Source organism: Canis lupus, chromosome 21 (assembly GCF_048164855.1).
Source record: "Canis lupus baileyi chromosome 21, mCanLup2.hap1, whole genome shotgun sequence".
In the NCBI taxonomy this organism is placed as follows: domain Eukaryota; kingdom Metazoa; phylum Chordata; class Mammalia; order Carnivora; family Canidae; genus Canis; species Canis lupus.
The window spans coordinates 21,744,948-21,761,501 of record NC_132858.1 but is presented as its reverse complement, the minus strand read 5'-3'; the positions used below and the strand labels follow the sequence as shown (position 1 = coordinate 21,761,501).

General features: G+C 44.5%; 1 protein-coding gene and 1 long non-coding RNA gene across 8 annotated transcripts in view; one reads left to right on the top strand and one right to left on the bottom strand.

Annotated features, from left to right (window-relative positions):
* The window catches only part of TCP11L1 (t-complex 11 like 1), a 38,744-nt gene extending 26,439 nt beyond the window's left edge, over window positions 1–12,305 (bottom strand). Inside the window, exons 1-2 of one of the 4 annotated variants that reach the window (XM_072791062.1) lie at window positions 12,044–12,305; window positions 7,933–8,116 (exon numbers count right to left, since the gene is read on the bottom strand). In XM_072791062.1, the coding sequence (XP_072647163.1) occupies window positions 7,933–8,092 (160 nt within the window). In that variant the 5' untranslated portion in view covers window positions 8,093–8,116; window positions 12,044–12,305. Of the gene's footprint in view, window positions 1–7,932; window positions 8,117–11,313; window positions 11,507–11,949; window positions 11,967–11,987 lie in introns of those variants that run through there. The other 3 variants (XM_072791064.1, XM_072791065.1, XM_072791063.1) reach the window with 3 other exon arrangements.
* LOC140612857 (uncharacterized) overlaps window positions 11,956–16,554 on the top strand; it is a 36,246-nt gene continuing 31,647 nt past the window's right edge. For 3 of the 4 annotated variants that reach the window (XR_012013963.1, XR_012013965.1, XR_012013967.1), the window contains exons 1-2: window positions 11,956–12,701; window positions 12,778–12,877. This is a non-coding gene — a long non-coding RNA (uncharacterized lncRNA). Of the gene's footprint in view, window positions 12,702–12,777; window positions 12,878–13,144; window positions 13,560–16,554 lie in introns of those variants that run through there. The other variant, XR_012013966.1, reaches the window with a different exon arrangement.

The following is a 16,554-nucleotide window of genomic DNA, read 5'->3' as shown; positions in this document are numbered from 1 at the left end:
TGCTGGCACAGAACTCCTAAAACCCTTCTAATTTCCTAAGTGATAAGAACGCTGGGAGCATCTTGTTTTAATATTTGGTTTTTGATCTCTTCCTTGACACCGGGCTCCTAAAACCCATGTTAAATCCTAGGTGATAAGCACAAGTAGCATGTTTTGTTCTGTTGAGGTAACTCTGAATGAGCTCCTGGGTGGCTTCTGGATGGGGACCAATTAAGACCAACCCATGATTAGAAATCTGGAATTTTCAGCCCTATCCTCTAGAGAGGGTAGCAGGGCTGAACATGGAATTAATAATTGATCATGCCTACATGAGGAAGCCTCCATAAAGTCTCAATAGCAGGGGGTTCAGAGAACTTCCAGGTTGCCAACACATCCATACTGGGAGGGTGATACGCCCCAACTTCATAGCGACAGAAGCTCCTACACTTAGGACCCTCCCAAACCTCACCCTATGTAGCTCTTCATCTAGCTGTTCATCTGTATTTATCTTTAATAAACTTGGAAACCATGTTGCCCTGAGTTCAGTGAGCCACTCTAGCAAATTAGTAGAATCCATGGAGGGGCTGTTGGAATCTAAATCTATAGTTAATTGGTCTTCTGACCTAGATTTGTGACTACTATCCAAAGCAGAAGGATGAGGGAGGGGTATTCTTATAGGACTAAGGCCTTTACCTGAGAGATCCAATGTTATCTCTGGGTAAATAGTGTCAGAATTTAGTTGAAGTGTAGGCCACCTAGCCGTGTCACAGAAAATTGCTTGGTGGGAGGAAAAACAACCCACATATTTGGTACTAGAAGTTATACATTTTGCATGAGTAGTAAAAGATACCCAGGAGAAAAACACAGGAGGAAGCACTCGGTTTTGCTCCACACAGGTAGAAAACTATAGGTTTTTCCTTTTAGAATCAGGGAAATGCAAATTAAGACCACAATGAGATACCACTGCACACCTACTAGAATGGCCAAAATTAAAGAGGCTAATCATACCAAGTCCTGACGTAGAGTGGAGCATCTGGAACTCTCATCCCTAAACAATGGCCATGAAAAATGGGTACCACCACTTTGGAAAACTGGTTCTTGGTTTCTTATAAAGTAAAACATACACTTACCACATGACCTAGCAACCTCACTCCTAAGTCTTTACCCAAGAAAACTGAAAATATATGGCCACATGAAGAACTGTACTCAAGTGTTAATAGCAGCATCCTTCATAACAGTCAAAACCTAGAACTAATCCAAATGTTAATCAACTGCAGAATAAACAAATTGTAGTATAACCACACGACAGAATGCTACCCAGCAATAACAAAGGAATAAACTGGTACATGCAAAGACATAGGTGAATCTTAAAAGCACTATCCCAAGTTAAAGAGTCAGATACAAAAGACTACATACAGTATGATTTTATTTATTTGAAATCCTAAGGAGGGCAAAATTAGAGGACAGAAAGCAAGGAAGTGGTTGCCAAAGGCCAGAACTCATTATAGGAGGTCAGCATTACCGTGACACCCAAACCAGATACTATAAGGAAAGAAAATGATAGGTCAGTATCCCTTATGAGCACAGATGCAAAGATCCTCGACAAAATATAGCAAACCAAATTCAACAATAGAGTAAATGGATTATACACTATGATCAATTGGTGGGAAAGATTCACTGCCAAGGGGCATGGAAGTATGGGGAGGTGGTGAAAATGTTATAGCAGCTTATAATTGTGGTAGTAGTGACACAATTGTAAATGTATTGGTCAAAATTCAAATTGCATACTTAAAATTCAATTTTATTCCATATAAATTATACCTCAATAAAGCAGATTAAAAATTCAAAGGCACTGAGCAGGAATTTGCTATATGCCTGATTATTAAAGCTAATATTTTCTGTCACCATTTATCAGAAAATGAAACTTCCATTGTGGTAGGTCACCATCAAGCATCAGAAGTTATTAGACTCCATAGAGTTCTTATCTTCTTTAAGATTTTACTTTTTAAGTAATCATAACGCTCAATGTGGGACTCAAACCTGCAACCCCGGGATCAAGAGCCATGCTCCACCAACTGAGCCAGCCCGGCACACCAAATATTTATCTCTTAAAAAGAGATTCAGGGCAGCCCGGGTGGCTCAGCGGTTTAGCGCCACCTTCAGCCCAGGGCGTGATCCTGGAGACCGGGGATGGAGTCCCATGTCAGGCTCCCAACATGGAGCCTGCTTTTCCCTCTGCCTGTCTCTCTCTCGCGTGTGCTCTCTCTCTCTCTCACTCTCCTGTATCTCATAAATAAAATCTTTTTTTTTTTTTTTTTTTTATAAAGAGAGATTCAGGATAGTCACCAGGGCTTCCAAGCTTTGTTTTAACTCTGGTTTTGCAAAAATCTTCAAATGTCTAATCATCTTAAATTTATGAAATTAACAGAAACACACCAAGTTTTCACAGTAAATTTACCATTTTTCAATAATTTGGGGCATCTGGGTAATGACAAACACTGTTTGCATGTCACTTAGTCATGAAACAATGGACAGAGCAAGTCAGGAAGAAGTCCAGCTCCTTCTAGACTCTTGATGTGACCTTGAACGAGAATCATTTAAATTTTCCAGGGCCAGGGGCACCTAGGTAGTTCAGAAAGTTAAGTGTCTGTCTCTCGGTTTTAGGTCCGGTTGTGATCTCAGGGCTATGGCATCAAAACCTGCACTCAGCATTGAGTCAGCTTGGGATTCTCTCTCCATCTCCCTTTGCCCCTAAGTCTTTAAATCTTCCAGAGCCATTATTTCCTAATATGCAAAAAAGAAGACAACTGAAGAAACATTCTATGAAAGAGGAGAATCTTCCAAATTATACACAAGTGTGTTCTCAGGGTTTTGTGCATACTTGAGACAAAACAGTTTGTAACAAGTGCTGGGAACTGGACGGAACATCAGACACCAGTTTACAGGAGCTGTCCAACTTAGCAACTACTTAAAATCAAACTCATTAATGAAGGATACCTGATCCAAAAAGATAAAAGCTACAATTCTAAAATATGATCAAGATACATTACAAATCTACACACACAGGAATTGTTCACTGCATACTAATTACAGGGTTGTAAGTGGGATTATTTTGTGTTTGAGAATTCTCAAATGGCAAATGTCACCCCCAAACTACTATAGAGTGAGTATAGTGCAGCAAGGGTAAAGTTTATCCACAGAACTTACTGCACTGTGTAGCAACTGCTTGTTATTTTGTCTTCCTCACTAGACCACAAGCTCCAGGAGCAAAGAGATCACTGTGGGCCTGGCTCCCTGCTAGATTCCTGACACACAATATGCACTTAATAAATATTGACTGATTGAATTATGGTGTCTCTGTTCAGTCAAAGTTTAGTCATGACCTTTACAAATGTAAGAACTTAGGGGGGCGCCTGGCTGGCTCAGTCATAACAGTGTTATGACTCTTGTTCTCGGGGTTGTGAGTTCCCATGATAGATGTGGAGATTACTTAAATAAATAAATAAACTTAAAAAAATGTAAGAATTTAGTGTTACCATTTATCTAAGGATGTCTGGGATCTACTAATTAAATTCACAGGGGCGCCTGGCTGGCTGGCTAAGTTAGTACAGCATGCAATACTTATCTTAGGGTTAAATTTGAGCCCCATGTTGGATGTAGGGATTACTTAAAAATAAAGGGGCACCTGGGTGGCACAGTCGGTTGAGCACGTGACTCTTGGTTTTGGCTCAGGTCGTGATCTCCGGGTTGTGAGACTGAATCCCGAGTTGGGCTCTGTGCTCAGCATGGAGTCTGCTTGAGACCCTCTCTCCCTCTGCCTCTGCTTCCATCTCTCCTGCCACACATGGGTACACTCTTTCTAAAATAAGCAAATCTTTAAAAAATAAAATAAAACCTTTAAAAAAATGTAAGAAAAAAATAATAAAATAAAATAAAATAAAATAAAATAAAATAAAATAAAATAAAAAAATGTAAGAACTCAGTGTCATCCATTTATCTAAGGATGACCAAGACCTACTAATTAAACTCACAAAGACCTGATTTAATAAACCAAAATGCTAAATGGAAGATATTAACTGGAAAACAGTTCTTTTTTTCATCAAAATACAGCATCTTTTATTTACTGGTCAACAGGTGATTAAACACCAGAACAGAAGGTGCTTTGTGAGCAGAGAAGCATATAGAAGTAGAGAATCTCAGAGGAGACATTAAGTTACAGTTGATTGATCCTTACCCTGAGGATCTCAATGTTTAAAGAACAGATCATCTTTTGGAATCAAGTCACCACCACAGATTAGTGTCAACCAGTTCTCACAAGCCAGCCATTTTTTCTTTTTCAATATTTTGTATCACTTACTAAAGGTTCTGCCCCCAAACTGCAATGTGTATTTGGTGGGGGGCAAGGTGAGGTGTTTTTCCTCTCATACCACCACGCAGTTGTCAGACAGCAGTTGAGTGTCCTACAATCTAATTCCATTTTGACACTATCTACCTGCAGGCAGTGTCAGATCCCATAGGTTAGGAGATAGCGGGGTACTTGCCCCCATTGCAAGTCCACATGGTCACCCGTGTTATAGATCTGAGGTTCCAATGACTCCCTCCTCAGGTTCTGTTAATTTACTATAGCAGCTCACAAAACTCAGAGAAACACTGACTTAACCACATTCATGGTTCAGTATAAAAGGAAATAAACTCAGGAGCAGCCAGATTAAGAGATGTGTAGGGCAAGGTATGGGGAAAGGGCATGTAGCTTCCATGTTCTGAGCATGCCACCCTCCCAGTACCACCACGTGTTCACCAACCCAGAAGCTCTCCCAACACAGTCCTTTTGGGTTTTTAATGGAGGCTTCATTATATAGGCACGATTGATTAAATCACTGGCCATTGGCTGTCTCAGTTGGTTAAGCAGCCAAATCTTGATTTCAGCTCAGGTCATGATCTAAGGGTCTTGGGATCAAGCTCCATGGTTCCTGGGGAGTCTGCTTAAGGATTCTCTCTTTGCCTCTCCCCACTGTGTGCCTCTGTGTGTGCTTGTGTTCATGTGCTCGCATGTACCCTCCCATGCTCTCATTCTCTCTCTGGATCTCAAATAAATCTTAAAAAAAAAAAAAAAAAGTCACTGGCCACAGGCAATTGATTCATCTTCCAGCCCCCTCTCACCACTCTGGAGGTTGGAGAATGGGACTTTGATCACATGACTTGGTCCCCTGGCAACCAGTCCCCCTCCTTTGGTTACCTGGGTGCTCTCCAAAAGTCACTCGTTAACATAACAAAAGACTCCTTTCTAGAGCTCATCACTTAGGAGATTCCAAAGGAGCTCTTCGCCAGAAACTGGACAAACACTAAATATATTTATTTTATAAATCCCATGATCACAGTTGCCAATAGCAATTCTATCCTTAAAATATTACTCTATTATAATTTTCAAGACTAAAGGTTATCTTTTTGCTCGTTACATTTTAATTCGTAGAATTCCAGAAGTGATTTTAGAGTTACTATAAACTCAAATGTCCGCAAACAGTTTCTTATTTTATAAATTCTTAATTTATGCTCTATGTGTGATCAGTGATGCTTCCTGATGTGGCCCCCAGACTATGGGGTCTGAGCTTTACCACAGAGGCCCACAGCCCTATGCCTACCTATTATGATAAGGAGAAAGAGCAAGGAAGCCAGAGGAATATTTTAGGGCACTGATTTTATATCTTGTTTTGGTATAGGCTTCTGTGAGAATTTAATGAAATCCTCCATGATTTTCTTCCTAAAAAATGCATATGCACACAAATTTTGATATACTTTTCTGGCTGTTCCTATGACCCCCTATCAACTCGATCAAGGTCCCAGGATAAGGACTCTTGCTTAAAGGCATAACTGTATACAATCTCAGATAATGTAGCCTAGTGTTGGCTTGACATTAATTTGGAGTCATGCCATTAGACAGACAGGATGCCAAAGGCAAAGCCATCAATCAAAGAATGACTAAAGATCTAAACCAAAGGTCCTCCTTTATCAGAAACTGTAAAGAATAAAACCATTACTATACATCCAAATTATAGCAATCAGTCCTGGTATCTTTAAATGCAACAGATGACAAGCCAGTAGTATTAACAACTAATATTTATCAAGCATTTATTAGGTGCCAAGCACTATTCTAAATGCTTCATATGAATTCATTTAATCTTTACAATCATCCTAAGAGATAAGTGTATTTTCCTCATTTTAAAAATAAGAAAACAGGGCACCTGGCTGGCTCAGTCATTAGAATATGTGACTCTTAATCTCATAGTTGTAAGTTCAAGTCCCATGTTGGGTATAACGATGAGGTAAAAATAAAATCTTAAGAAATAAAAAGTAAAAAATAAATAAATAAAAATGAGACAGCAGAAGTCTAGCTATACATATTGGAGACCAATATGACCAAGGTCATATTTGCTTACAGTGAGGTCTTTGTACACTTTGCTTGCTGGGAGAGCCTGCCTTTTTTTTCCAAAAATAATTTTTTTTCTGTAAGGCCTAACACATGCATGATAGACTGTTATTAACAGCATGTTTCCCTGAACCTACCAGTATACCTATCAAAATCTATGTGATACTAAACCATTATAAGATGGGGTCCATAATGTTTGCTGTAAGAATACTATGTTGAGGGGCACCTGGGTGGCTCAGTCAGTTAAGTGTCTGCCTTCGGCTCATGTCATGATCTTATGGTCCTGGGATTGAGCCCTATGTTGGGCTGCCTGCTCAGTGGGCAGTCTGCTTCTCCCTCTCCTTCTACCCCTCCCCCAGCTCATGCTCTCTCTCTTTCTCTCTCAAATAAAATCTTTTTTTTTTAAGATTTTATCTATTTATTCATGAGAGATGCAGAGAGAGAGAGAGAGAGAGGCAGAGACACAGGCAGAGGGAGAAGCAGGCTCCATGCAGGGAGCCCGACGTGGGACTCGACCCTGGGTCTCCAGGACCATACCCTGGGCTGAAGGTGGCGCTAAACCGCTGAGCCACCAGGGCTGCCCTCAAATAAATAAAATCTTAAACAAACAATCAAAAAAGAATACTATGTTGAGGGGTGCCTGGCTGGCTCAGTCAGTAGAGCATGCAACTCTTGCTCTCAGAGTCGTGAGTTCAAGCCCCACATTGGGTGTAAAGCTTCCTTCACTGAAAAGAAAAAAGAAAAGAATACTGTGCGGACTAATAAATTACCTGGGAAGGGCTTTAATCATTTTAAAAGAAACATACCTCAAACCCAAAAATGTTCATGCTTCTTTCAAATATGAAGAACTACTGATCATCTACACTTTAAAGAGATAACATCAGCACTGACATTCTTAGACTATGACACTTCCTCTTAAAACTTTCATTTTTGGACTCACTTCAAAAAGCTTAAGTATTCTTAATAAAAGACATGAGTTGGGGCGACTGCTGGGAATACTTGCGGAAACTACCACCCTTTCATCCGCGAGCCTGTTCCCTGCCAGGGATCTGAAATGACTTCACCACACACTCAGCAAGCTGAATCCCCTCAACTTCGTGGGAACTAAGCCCCCAGGCAGTGAAGTTAGGGTGTGGTGACCTCACTCACATTCAAAACCTATTTCTTTTTTAACCTGCACAAGCACAGTCCTGGCTGGAACCTGCCTCAGACTTTTCAGATGCTTTTTAAATTAAAGCTACAATTTGCACTCCACCCTCTTTCTCAGAGCACTTCAGAGAAAGTGGAATATTATGGAGACTGCAGGAAGACAGGAATATTCTGGACATTATCCTGAAATTTTAATTTCTCAAGCAATTGAAAACCCACAAATGACTAGGCTGCCAGCGGAGAAACTTGCTATTCTTAAATGCCAGTTATTGGCAATGATATCACAGTATTAGAACCCTGCTCAGGGCCACAAGGAAGCCTAATCAAAACATCATCTGAAAACAGTAATATTGCTTCTAACCAAAGTCAAATCTGCTTACAGTGAGGTCTTTGCACTCTTCGGGTGCTGGGAGAGCCCGACTTTGTTTTCTGTAAAGCTTCATCAGAACCTTCCACAGCATCTTCAAGGTCTTGCTCAGAACCATTCGATTTTGATTTTCCTGCTTCATTTATATTGGGCTTGTCAGGGTTTTCAGACATTCTCAATTAAGTTTATTCACTTCCCTAGGAAAGAAAGACAAAGTGAACCACACGTTCTAGCTCTGTCACTAACTAGCAGTGTGACTCTGGGCAAATCAGTTATTCTCTTTGGGTTTCAATTTTCTCACCTGTAAAAATGAATCGGCTTGCAGAGACCTTATCCAGCTATCATACTCTACCTCAGTGATTTAACAGATTATTTGTAAAACTATGCTTGTAATGTATCAAATCTATGGACCTGTACTTCAGATACAGAGTAACAAGTTTGAGTATTTTTGTCTCACTTTTAAGTACCACGTCAAAAGAAAACAGGACCTTACATTGTTGGAAGATAATACTATCAACTGCCTGCTTCTATTTTAATCAAAGAGTGATTCTTCAATTTTTTACTTTCATTCCTGAGAGCTGATAGGCAAAGTCTCTGAAAATCATGCTTTTAACTTGGGCTTCCAATTGAATACACTGGACTGAGGAGCTGGTTCTCTGATTCTGGATAAGAAATCGAGGGATGACACAAGGCGGAATCTTACAAAGCACGTAAGAATGTGTGGGGCAAATATTTTTATTAACTTCTTGCCAGTCAGCAGGAAAAGATGGTAAGGAGGAAGCTGCAGACAACCACAATGTACCGGTTGGGGTGGGGTTTTAATTTTTTTAAGTTGCTGGTTAGAACAAGAATAATACTTAATACATCGGTTTGGGCCAGTTAAAAAAGGCCTGAAATAGTATCCTCTTTTTACTGTAAAAGTTTTTGTCAAGTTTTCCTCACCAACCCCCCCCCCCCCAGTTCTTTCCTAGAGTTCTCTCTTCCTAAGGTATTTCTAATTAAGAGAGAAGCTAGACACGTTTCTGCATTCATAATTCTGCAAATAATTAGTATTTGTACCATCAGCACTTGGAGATCACAAACCATTTTCATAAACACTAATTAGCCTTTATTGTACACCTGGAGGGCAATGCAGGGATCAAAAGAAATGTTGACTGCTTTCAAAAGGTCTGGCAGGCTCTCTTGCACATTAGAGAAGAATCACTTGATTTAATTATCTGAAATTTCAGATCCCTCCATTAAATAGAATGAAGTTACTGGAATTGACATTTTCAGGCCTGTATTTTTTTTCCCAGGCCTGTATTATTAATATGAGGGTTGCTTTATTGCAGTTCCCCCTTACCTTCCAATATCCCACTCCAGACACCCATCTCCTCTGTCTTAAATCCTATTAGGCTCTGGATATGCTCCAAGATCCAAAAGATAACACTACCAGCATATTCTATGAGAAAGGACAAACACACACACACACACACACACACACACACACACACACACACACTTCTAATTTTATCTTTCACATGCTGAGAATGAGCTCAGAAAGGATGAAGTAACTCTTACTGCACAGTGAGGAGGAAGGCATGCTTTCCTGGTCTCTAACACTCAGTTTAGTAAACTAACCCCATCCTTTTAAGGTGCAGCTCAGGTCTTATTCCTCCCAGGACACCTTTCCCACAGTGTGTGCACCTTTCTCTGAACTCTCGTAGGGCCAGTTACTGCACATTTGGCATGCATCATTGCCTTAGATCTGATTCAATATATATACTTTTTTTTGTTTGTTTGTTTTTTAATATATATACTTATTTAAGTAGGTTTGGAGAGGGATGCTTGGGTGGCTCAGTCAGTTAAGTGTCTGCCTTGGGTTCAGGTCATGATCTCAGGGTCGTGGGACCCAGCCACACCCAGGGCTCCCTGCTCAGTGGGGAGTCTGCTTCTCCCTCTGCCCCTCCCCCTGCTCATGCTCTCTCGTGTGCGCACGTGCTCTCTCTCTCTCTCTCTCTCTCTCTCTCGAATAAATAAATAACCTTTTAAAAAAAATAGGTCTGGAAAGGGAAACACACTCACAAGGAAACAGTGAAACTTAAGCCTTGGTGACATGATAAAACCAGTAAGAGAGCACAGCACAGGGAGAAATGAATTCTGCCTGGAAGGAGGTTGGGATAAGCTTTCCAGAAAAGGTGACATTTGAGTTCTTTTAAAACAAGCAGGATTTATGGGACACCTGGGTGGCTCAGCGGTTGAGCATCTGCTTTGGGCTCCGGGCGTGATTCTGGAGACCCGGGATCCAGTCCCACATCAAGCTCCCTAAATGGAGCCTGCTTCTCCCCCTGCCTGCGTCTCTCACAAATAAATAAAATCTTTAAAAATAAAAAAATAAAAATAGCAGGATTTCACCCAATTAATAAGTGTCTAGAGTGAAAGAGGAGGTGAGAAGGGGGACATTGGGACGCCTGGGTGGCTCAGCGGCTTGGCGCCTGCCTTCAGCCCAGAGTGTAATCCTGGAGACCCTGGATCGAGTCCCACATTGGGCTCCCTGCACAGAGCCTGCTTCTCCCTCTGCCTGTGTCTCCATTAATAAATAAAATCTTTAAAAAAAAAAAAAAAGAAAAGAAAAGGGGGGCATTTTACTCAGAGGGCACACGTGAAGGCACAGGAAGATGAGAACAAGTGGCCCACGCTGAAGAGGGAAAGATGGGTTGGGGAGAGCCTGTGAAATGGCTAGTTTTATTTAAAAAACAAAAACTGAAAAAAGGAAAACTGTGTGGAGGTTCCTTAAAGAGTTAACAATAGATCTGCCCTAGACCCAGCCATTGCACTGCTGGGGATTTACCCCAAAGATACAGATGCACTGAAATGCCGGGACACCTGCACCCCGATGTTTGTAGCAGCAATGTCCACAATAACCACACTGTGGAAGGAGCCTCAGTGTCCATCAAAAGATGAATGGATGAAGAAGATGTGGTTTACGTATACAATGGAATATTCCTCAGCCATGAGAAACGACAAATACCCACCATTTGCTTCGACGTGGATGGAACGGGAGGGTATTATGCTGAGTGAAGTAAGTCAATCGGAGAAGGTGAAACATTATATGGTCTCATTCATTTGGGGAATATAAAAAATAGTGAAAGGGAATAAAGGCGAAAGGAGAAAAAAATGAGTGGGAAATATCAGGGAGGGAGACAGAACATGAGAGACTCCTAACTCTGGGAAACGAACAAGGGGTGGTGGAAAGGGAGGCGGGCGGGGAGGTGGGGGTGACTGGGTGACAGGCACTGAGGGGGGCGCTTGATGGGATGAGCACTGGGTGTTATGCTACATGTTGGCAAATTGAACTCCAATAAAAAAAGAAAGAAAAAAAAAAAAACGAAAAAACCCCCACACAACTCTTCACCTAGATTTTTGACTTCTCCGTTCCCACCAACCGTATTTCCCACACATGCTGCGTCCGTGGTAAGCCTGCCTTCCAGACGCCCACTGAGTATCTGTTGACAGCTGTGTCCTCCCCGCGAGGTCGGCGCGTGTGGAGGGAAGCGTGGGCGTTGGCCTCAGGCGGACCCGGGTTCCAATTCGGACCCTTCCCTCGCTGTGGAACTTCAGTTTCCTCATCTGCCAACCAAACGCAGCGACCTACTCCTTGGATGGGGGGGGGGGGGGTGGTCGGGACGACGGGCGCGCACCGCGGCGGCCGCGACAGGGCTGCCGGGGGCGCGGCTCTCAGCTGCTCCTTCATTCCAGCAGCTCCTGCTCCGCCCGACAAGGGGCCCGAGGGGAGGTCGTCGCGCGCGCCGCCGCCACAGACTCCTCACAGGAAGGGTCTGTCAGCAAAGGCAAGGCGCTCGGTCCGCCGACGCCCGGCCCGCTCCCTCCCGCAGCCGGCGCCCCTCGCCCCCGGGCTCCGATGTAAACAACCGTGCGGGCGGCGGCGGGCGGCGGGGCGGCCCCGAGGGGAGGGACAAAGGCCGCCCTACGCCGCCACCCGCCGCGGCCCCTGCCTCTCCCTCCTCCACCCGACCGCGCGGGACCCGACCTGCCCGGAGGAGCCGAAGAAATGCCTGTGACTCGCACCTGGCGCCTCCCGTGCGGGCCCCGCGGGGCTGCCGGCCTCCGTGCGCGTCCCTCACCTGCCGCGGAGTCGGCGTTCTCCCTCCTGCAGCTCGGGCCGGAGCGAGGCGGAGGCGCGGAGCGACGCGCGGCGAGCACGGGATGCTTCAGCCTCCGCCCTTCTGAGGCCGCATCCCCCGGCGCGCTGCGGGCCGTCCTCCCAGCCCGGCTCCGGTGGGCAGCGGCCAGCGCGGTCGCCCCTCCAGCGTCGCCGAGGAGGACGCAGCCCTCTAGCCGGGAGGCCCCCGCCCCTCGTAGGGCGGCGCCATGTTTCCGTACGGAAAGGCGGGGGGTGGGGGGGGCGCGGTCCCGTGCGGGCCGAGGGCGCTCAGCGGGCGGGGGCTCGAGCCGGGAGACGCCATGTTTCCGTACGGAGACTCGGAGTCGGCCGGCGGGGCTCAGTGGGAGGGTGGCTCCGAGCCGGGCGGCGCCCGCCCCGTGCTGGGCGGCGCCATGTTTCCGTACGGAAGGGTGGGCGCCGCTGGAGTGTGAGGCGGGAGCGGAGCACGTGGTAGAGGCTGCGCGGACTCCGTCAAGGGAAAGAAGGAGACCGGCCGCGAATCCGTGAGCTCGTTCAGAGCCTCCCCCGCTCGGGTCTTCAGGCTTCGGTAGTACCGTCGTCGGGTTTCCGTAGCTGCACGTTGTTTACTATTCCCTCAGTTTGGAAAAAAAAACCAGGTAGCCGAGGCTCCCTTCAGTGGCACAGAGTCACTGTCGGGGGGCGGGGCGGGGGAGGTCATCGCTTCTATCTAAGTGGCTGCCACACTTTGTCGACAGAAAGAGCGAGACTTCAGCCCCGCAGAGACGCGGGGCGAGGGGACGAAGGGCTCCGGTGACGGTCCAGCCTGGTGTCGGTAAGGCGTGCGCGCTTGCAGGCATTTTAGGACCTGGGAGTTCTGGAAGGGAAGCCGCGGTGCCGAGCCAGGCGGGTTCCGGAGCCTCGGCTCCCTCCGTCACAGTTACTGGGGGCCGCGATTATCTCAGCGCTGGACTGGAGGCTGCTCCAAAAAAACAAAAAACAAAAAAAAGGGGCTTTTCTCACCTTTTTTAGCAGTTCGATCGCGAACTACGTGAATAGGAACAGTTTTTGTACCTAAGCTTTTTTTTTTTTTTTTTTTAAGATTTTATTTATTTATTCATGAAAGACACACAGAGAGAGAAGCAGGTTCCATGCAGGGAGCCCGACGTGGGACTCGATCCTGGGTCTCCAGGATCACACCCTGGGCCAAATGCAAGCACTAAACCACTGAGCCACCCAGGGATCCCTATAGCTAATCTTAAAAAAATAAAAGCTATGTGGGTTTTTTTTTTTTTGTCATTTGTAAAAATTCTTACTTTTATTTATTTTATATGACTTTTTAGTGGAGTTTGATATGCCAACATATAGCATAACCCCCAGTGCTCATCTCGTCAAGTGCCCCCCTCAGTCACCACAACCCCCCCTCCAACCTCCCTTCCACTACCCCTTGTTCGCTTCCCAGAGTTAGGAGTCTCTCATGTTCTGTCACCCTCACTGATTCTTTTCTTTTCTTTTTTTTTTTTAAGATTTTCTTTATTCATGAGAGACACAGAAGAGGGGCAGAGACACAGGCAGAGGGAGAAGCAGGCTCCATACATGGAGCCGGATGTGGGACTCGATCTGGGGTCTCCAGGATCACACCCTGGGCCGAATGTGGCGCTAAACGGCTGAGCCACCCGGGCTGCCCCTCACTGATGTTTTCCACTCATTTTCTCTCCTTTACCCTTTATTCCCTTTCACTATGTCTTATACTCCCTGAATTAATGAACATATAATGTTTGTCCTTCTCCAATTGACTGACTTCACTCAGCATAACACCCTCCAGTTCCATCCACCTGAAGCAAATGGTGGGTATCTGTCGTTTCTAATGGTTGAAAGCTTGTGATTCTTAACTGTTCAATTGAAAAAATGCTGCAAGACTGAGCATAAGTCACGTATGCCTTAATTAAGCAAAATGATGGTAATAAGTCTACCCATAGCCTATAAAACTTGTTAAATTTAACTAGAAAAGCAAGATTTAGTGAAATTAGTGCTCTCAGACACTGCTGAATAGATCACACGTGGGCAGGTACTCCTGGAGTCTTGAAAGCTTAGTGCAATACAACACCCTCCAACCTTTCATCAACTGCCACATGAGGTTTTTTTTTTTTTTTCTTACGTACGCACATGAAAGTCCTCAGATGAGGATTCACTTTAGGAGAGGGGAAAAAAAAAAAAAAAGCCAAAAGCCTTAAGATACTCAACTGGAATAAAGATTCACCAAAGAAAATACTCAGTTTTCACTTCTGAGTCCAGACTAATATACCAAAGAGTCTCTAGATGAGTGGTTCTCAACCCTGACTACACCCTAAAATCCTCTGGGGGTAGGGGAGTATTCTAAAACGATTATCTGAAACTCTGGGGGTGATGCCAGGGAAAAACTAAGCTTTCTAGGTGATTCCAACGTGCAGCCGGTTAAGAACCACGTCGCTAGAGAGATCCACTCTTCCCCTCACCCCATCCCTACTGAGAGTCCACTACCTTCTTGTAGGGAATAATATAAACAGTTTTCACTTCTGGAGGTGACATTGCTACACTATCAAAACCAGTGGTTTCACTTGTAATGGTTTCTTATCTTCTGATAGATCTGGAACTGTTTCCTTTAAATATTAAGAACCTATTGACACAATTTTTTTGGCTGCAAGTACCGGAAACTCAAATTACCTCAAAATAGAGTTCACTGCAAGGCTAGGTAGGGTTGGGAAGGAGAAAGCTGGCAGCTGTTCTAGAGATCAGTACTGTTGTCATCTCCCCAAGACACACAGGATGGTTCTCATCACATCTCTGCTCCTTGCTGCGATCTCCTGCACTCTTCTGAATCACAGGCTGGTTTCTCTATTTTCTTAGTTGTTACTCCCTTCTATTTTTTATTTTTTATTATTTTTTTTATTTATTTATGATAGTCACACACAGAGAGAGAGAGGCAGAGACACAGGCAGAGGGAGAAGCAGGCCCCATGTACCGGGAGCCCGACGTGGGATTCGATCCCGGGTCTCCAGGATCGCGCCCTGGGCCAAAGGCAGGCGCCAAACCGCTGTGCCACCCAGGGATCCCTATTTTTTATTTTTTCTATATAGAATTTCCTTGGCAAAGCTGACTTTTGTGTAAAATCAGTCCTATGCCTATAGGGAAGTTGTCCTTGGATCAGTGCTCAGCCCAGGTCTACTCAGCTAAGGTGGTGGCAAGGCTCACGGTCACCTAGGCACGAGGTGTATAAGTGGGGATGGGTCCCCAGGGGATATGGATGAGTGAATGAGGGCACACAGCAAGCAGCTGACAGTCGAGGGATACGGAATGGTTGCCCACAGCATTCAGGGTAGCACACGACCTACACCTTAAAACTCTGACCATGCTCGCAGTAAATAGAGCCAATTTTTCTTAAAATTTTATTCTTGTAGGACGCCTGGGTGGCTTGGTTGGTTGGGTGTCTGCCTTCGGCTCAGGTCATGATCTTGGGGTCTTGGAATCAAGCCCTGCATTGGGCTCACTGCTTAGCAGGGAGTCTGCTTCTCCCTTTTCCTCTGTCCCCTCCCTTGCTTGTTTTCACTCTCTCTCTTCTCAAATCTTAAAAAAACAAAAACTATTCTTTCTTAGGAAGTTTGAGGTAAACTGGTCTTGCTAGGTTTTCTGTGAAATTATAATTCTATTAGAATGATACTGCTTCTAGGGACATGAATGTAATAACTAGGCGGTTAGTTCTGGCTTCCCCTGAAGAAGTGGTGTTAGTTTTGTTTGCCAAATAATCATTCAATTATGTGCAAAGTAAAGGTTGCAAGTCAGATAGTACACACAGTTGCTCTGCACTCATGTACAGTCTCTAGATGGATTAGTCGTTTTCAACCCTGATTACACCTGAGAATCTCCTAGGGGGCAGGAGTTCTAAAATGATCATCTGAGACTCCAGGGGTGATGTGAGGGAAGAACTGTTAAATTTCACAGGTGATCTGAGTGTTCAGCCAGGCAAGAACCACCTCCACGCCCCGAATGTGGTCTCATCACGCTTTCAGTAATTTCTGAAAACTTCCTAAACACTTAAGTCACGAACCATCTTCTCTTTTTCACATAGTAAAGACAACTGCCTTCCCTTACCTATGAAAACCAAAACCAAGAAACCTGACAAAGTTATTCCCTGCTTTATTAGGAGAACAGGAATCACAGATACAGAGTCCTCAACCTTCTATTCAAAGACTAGTTGGTATCAGATGTTAGAAAATAAGATTGACGTAGTAGCATATTGGCGCATCATTTGAATTCTCCCTGCCGCTCTTTTAAGATTTTTTCTTTTTAAGTAATCTCTATACCCAGCGTAGGGTTCAAAAGCACAACCCAGAGGTCAAGTCACACACATCAAATGACTAAACCAGCCTAGTGCCCTTCCTACCTCTCTTTAAAAGTCAAAGTAGGGATGCCTGGATGGCTCAGTGGTTGTGTGTGCCTTCAGCTCAGGTACTAATCCAGGATCAAGTCCCACAT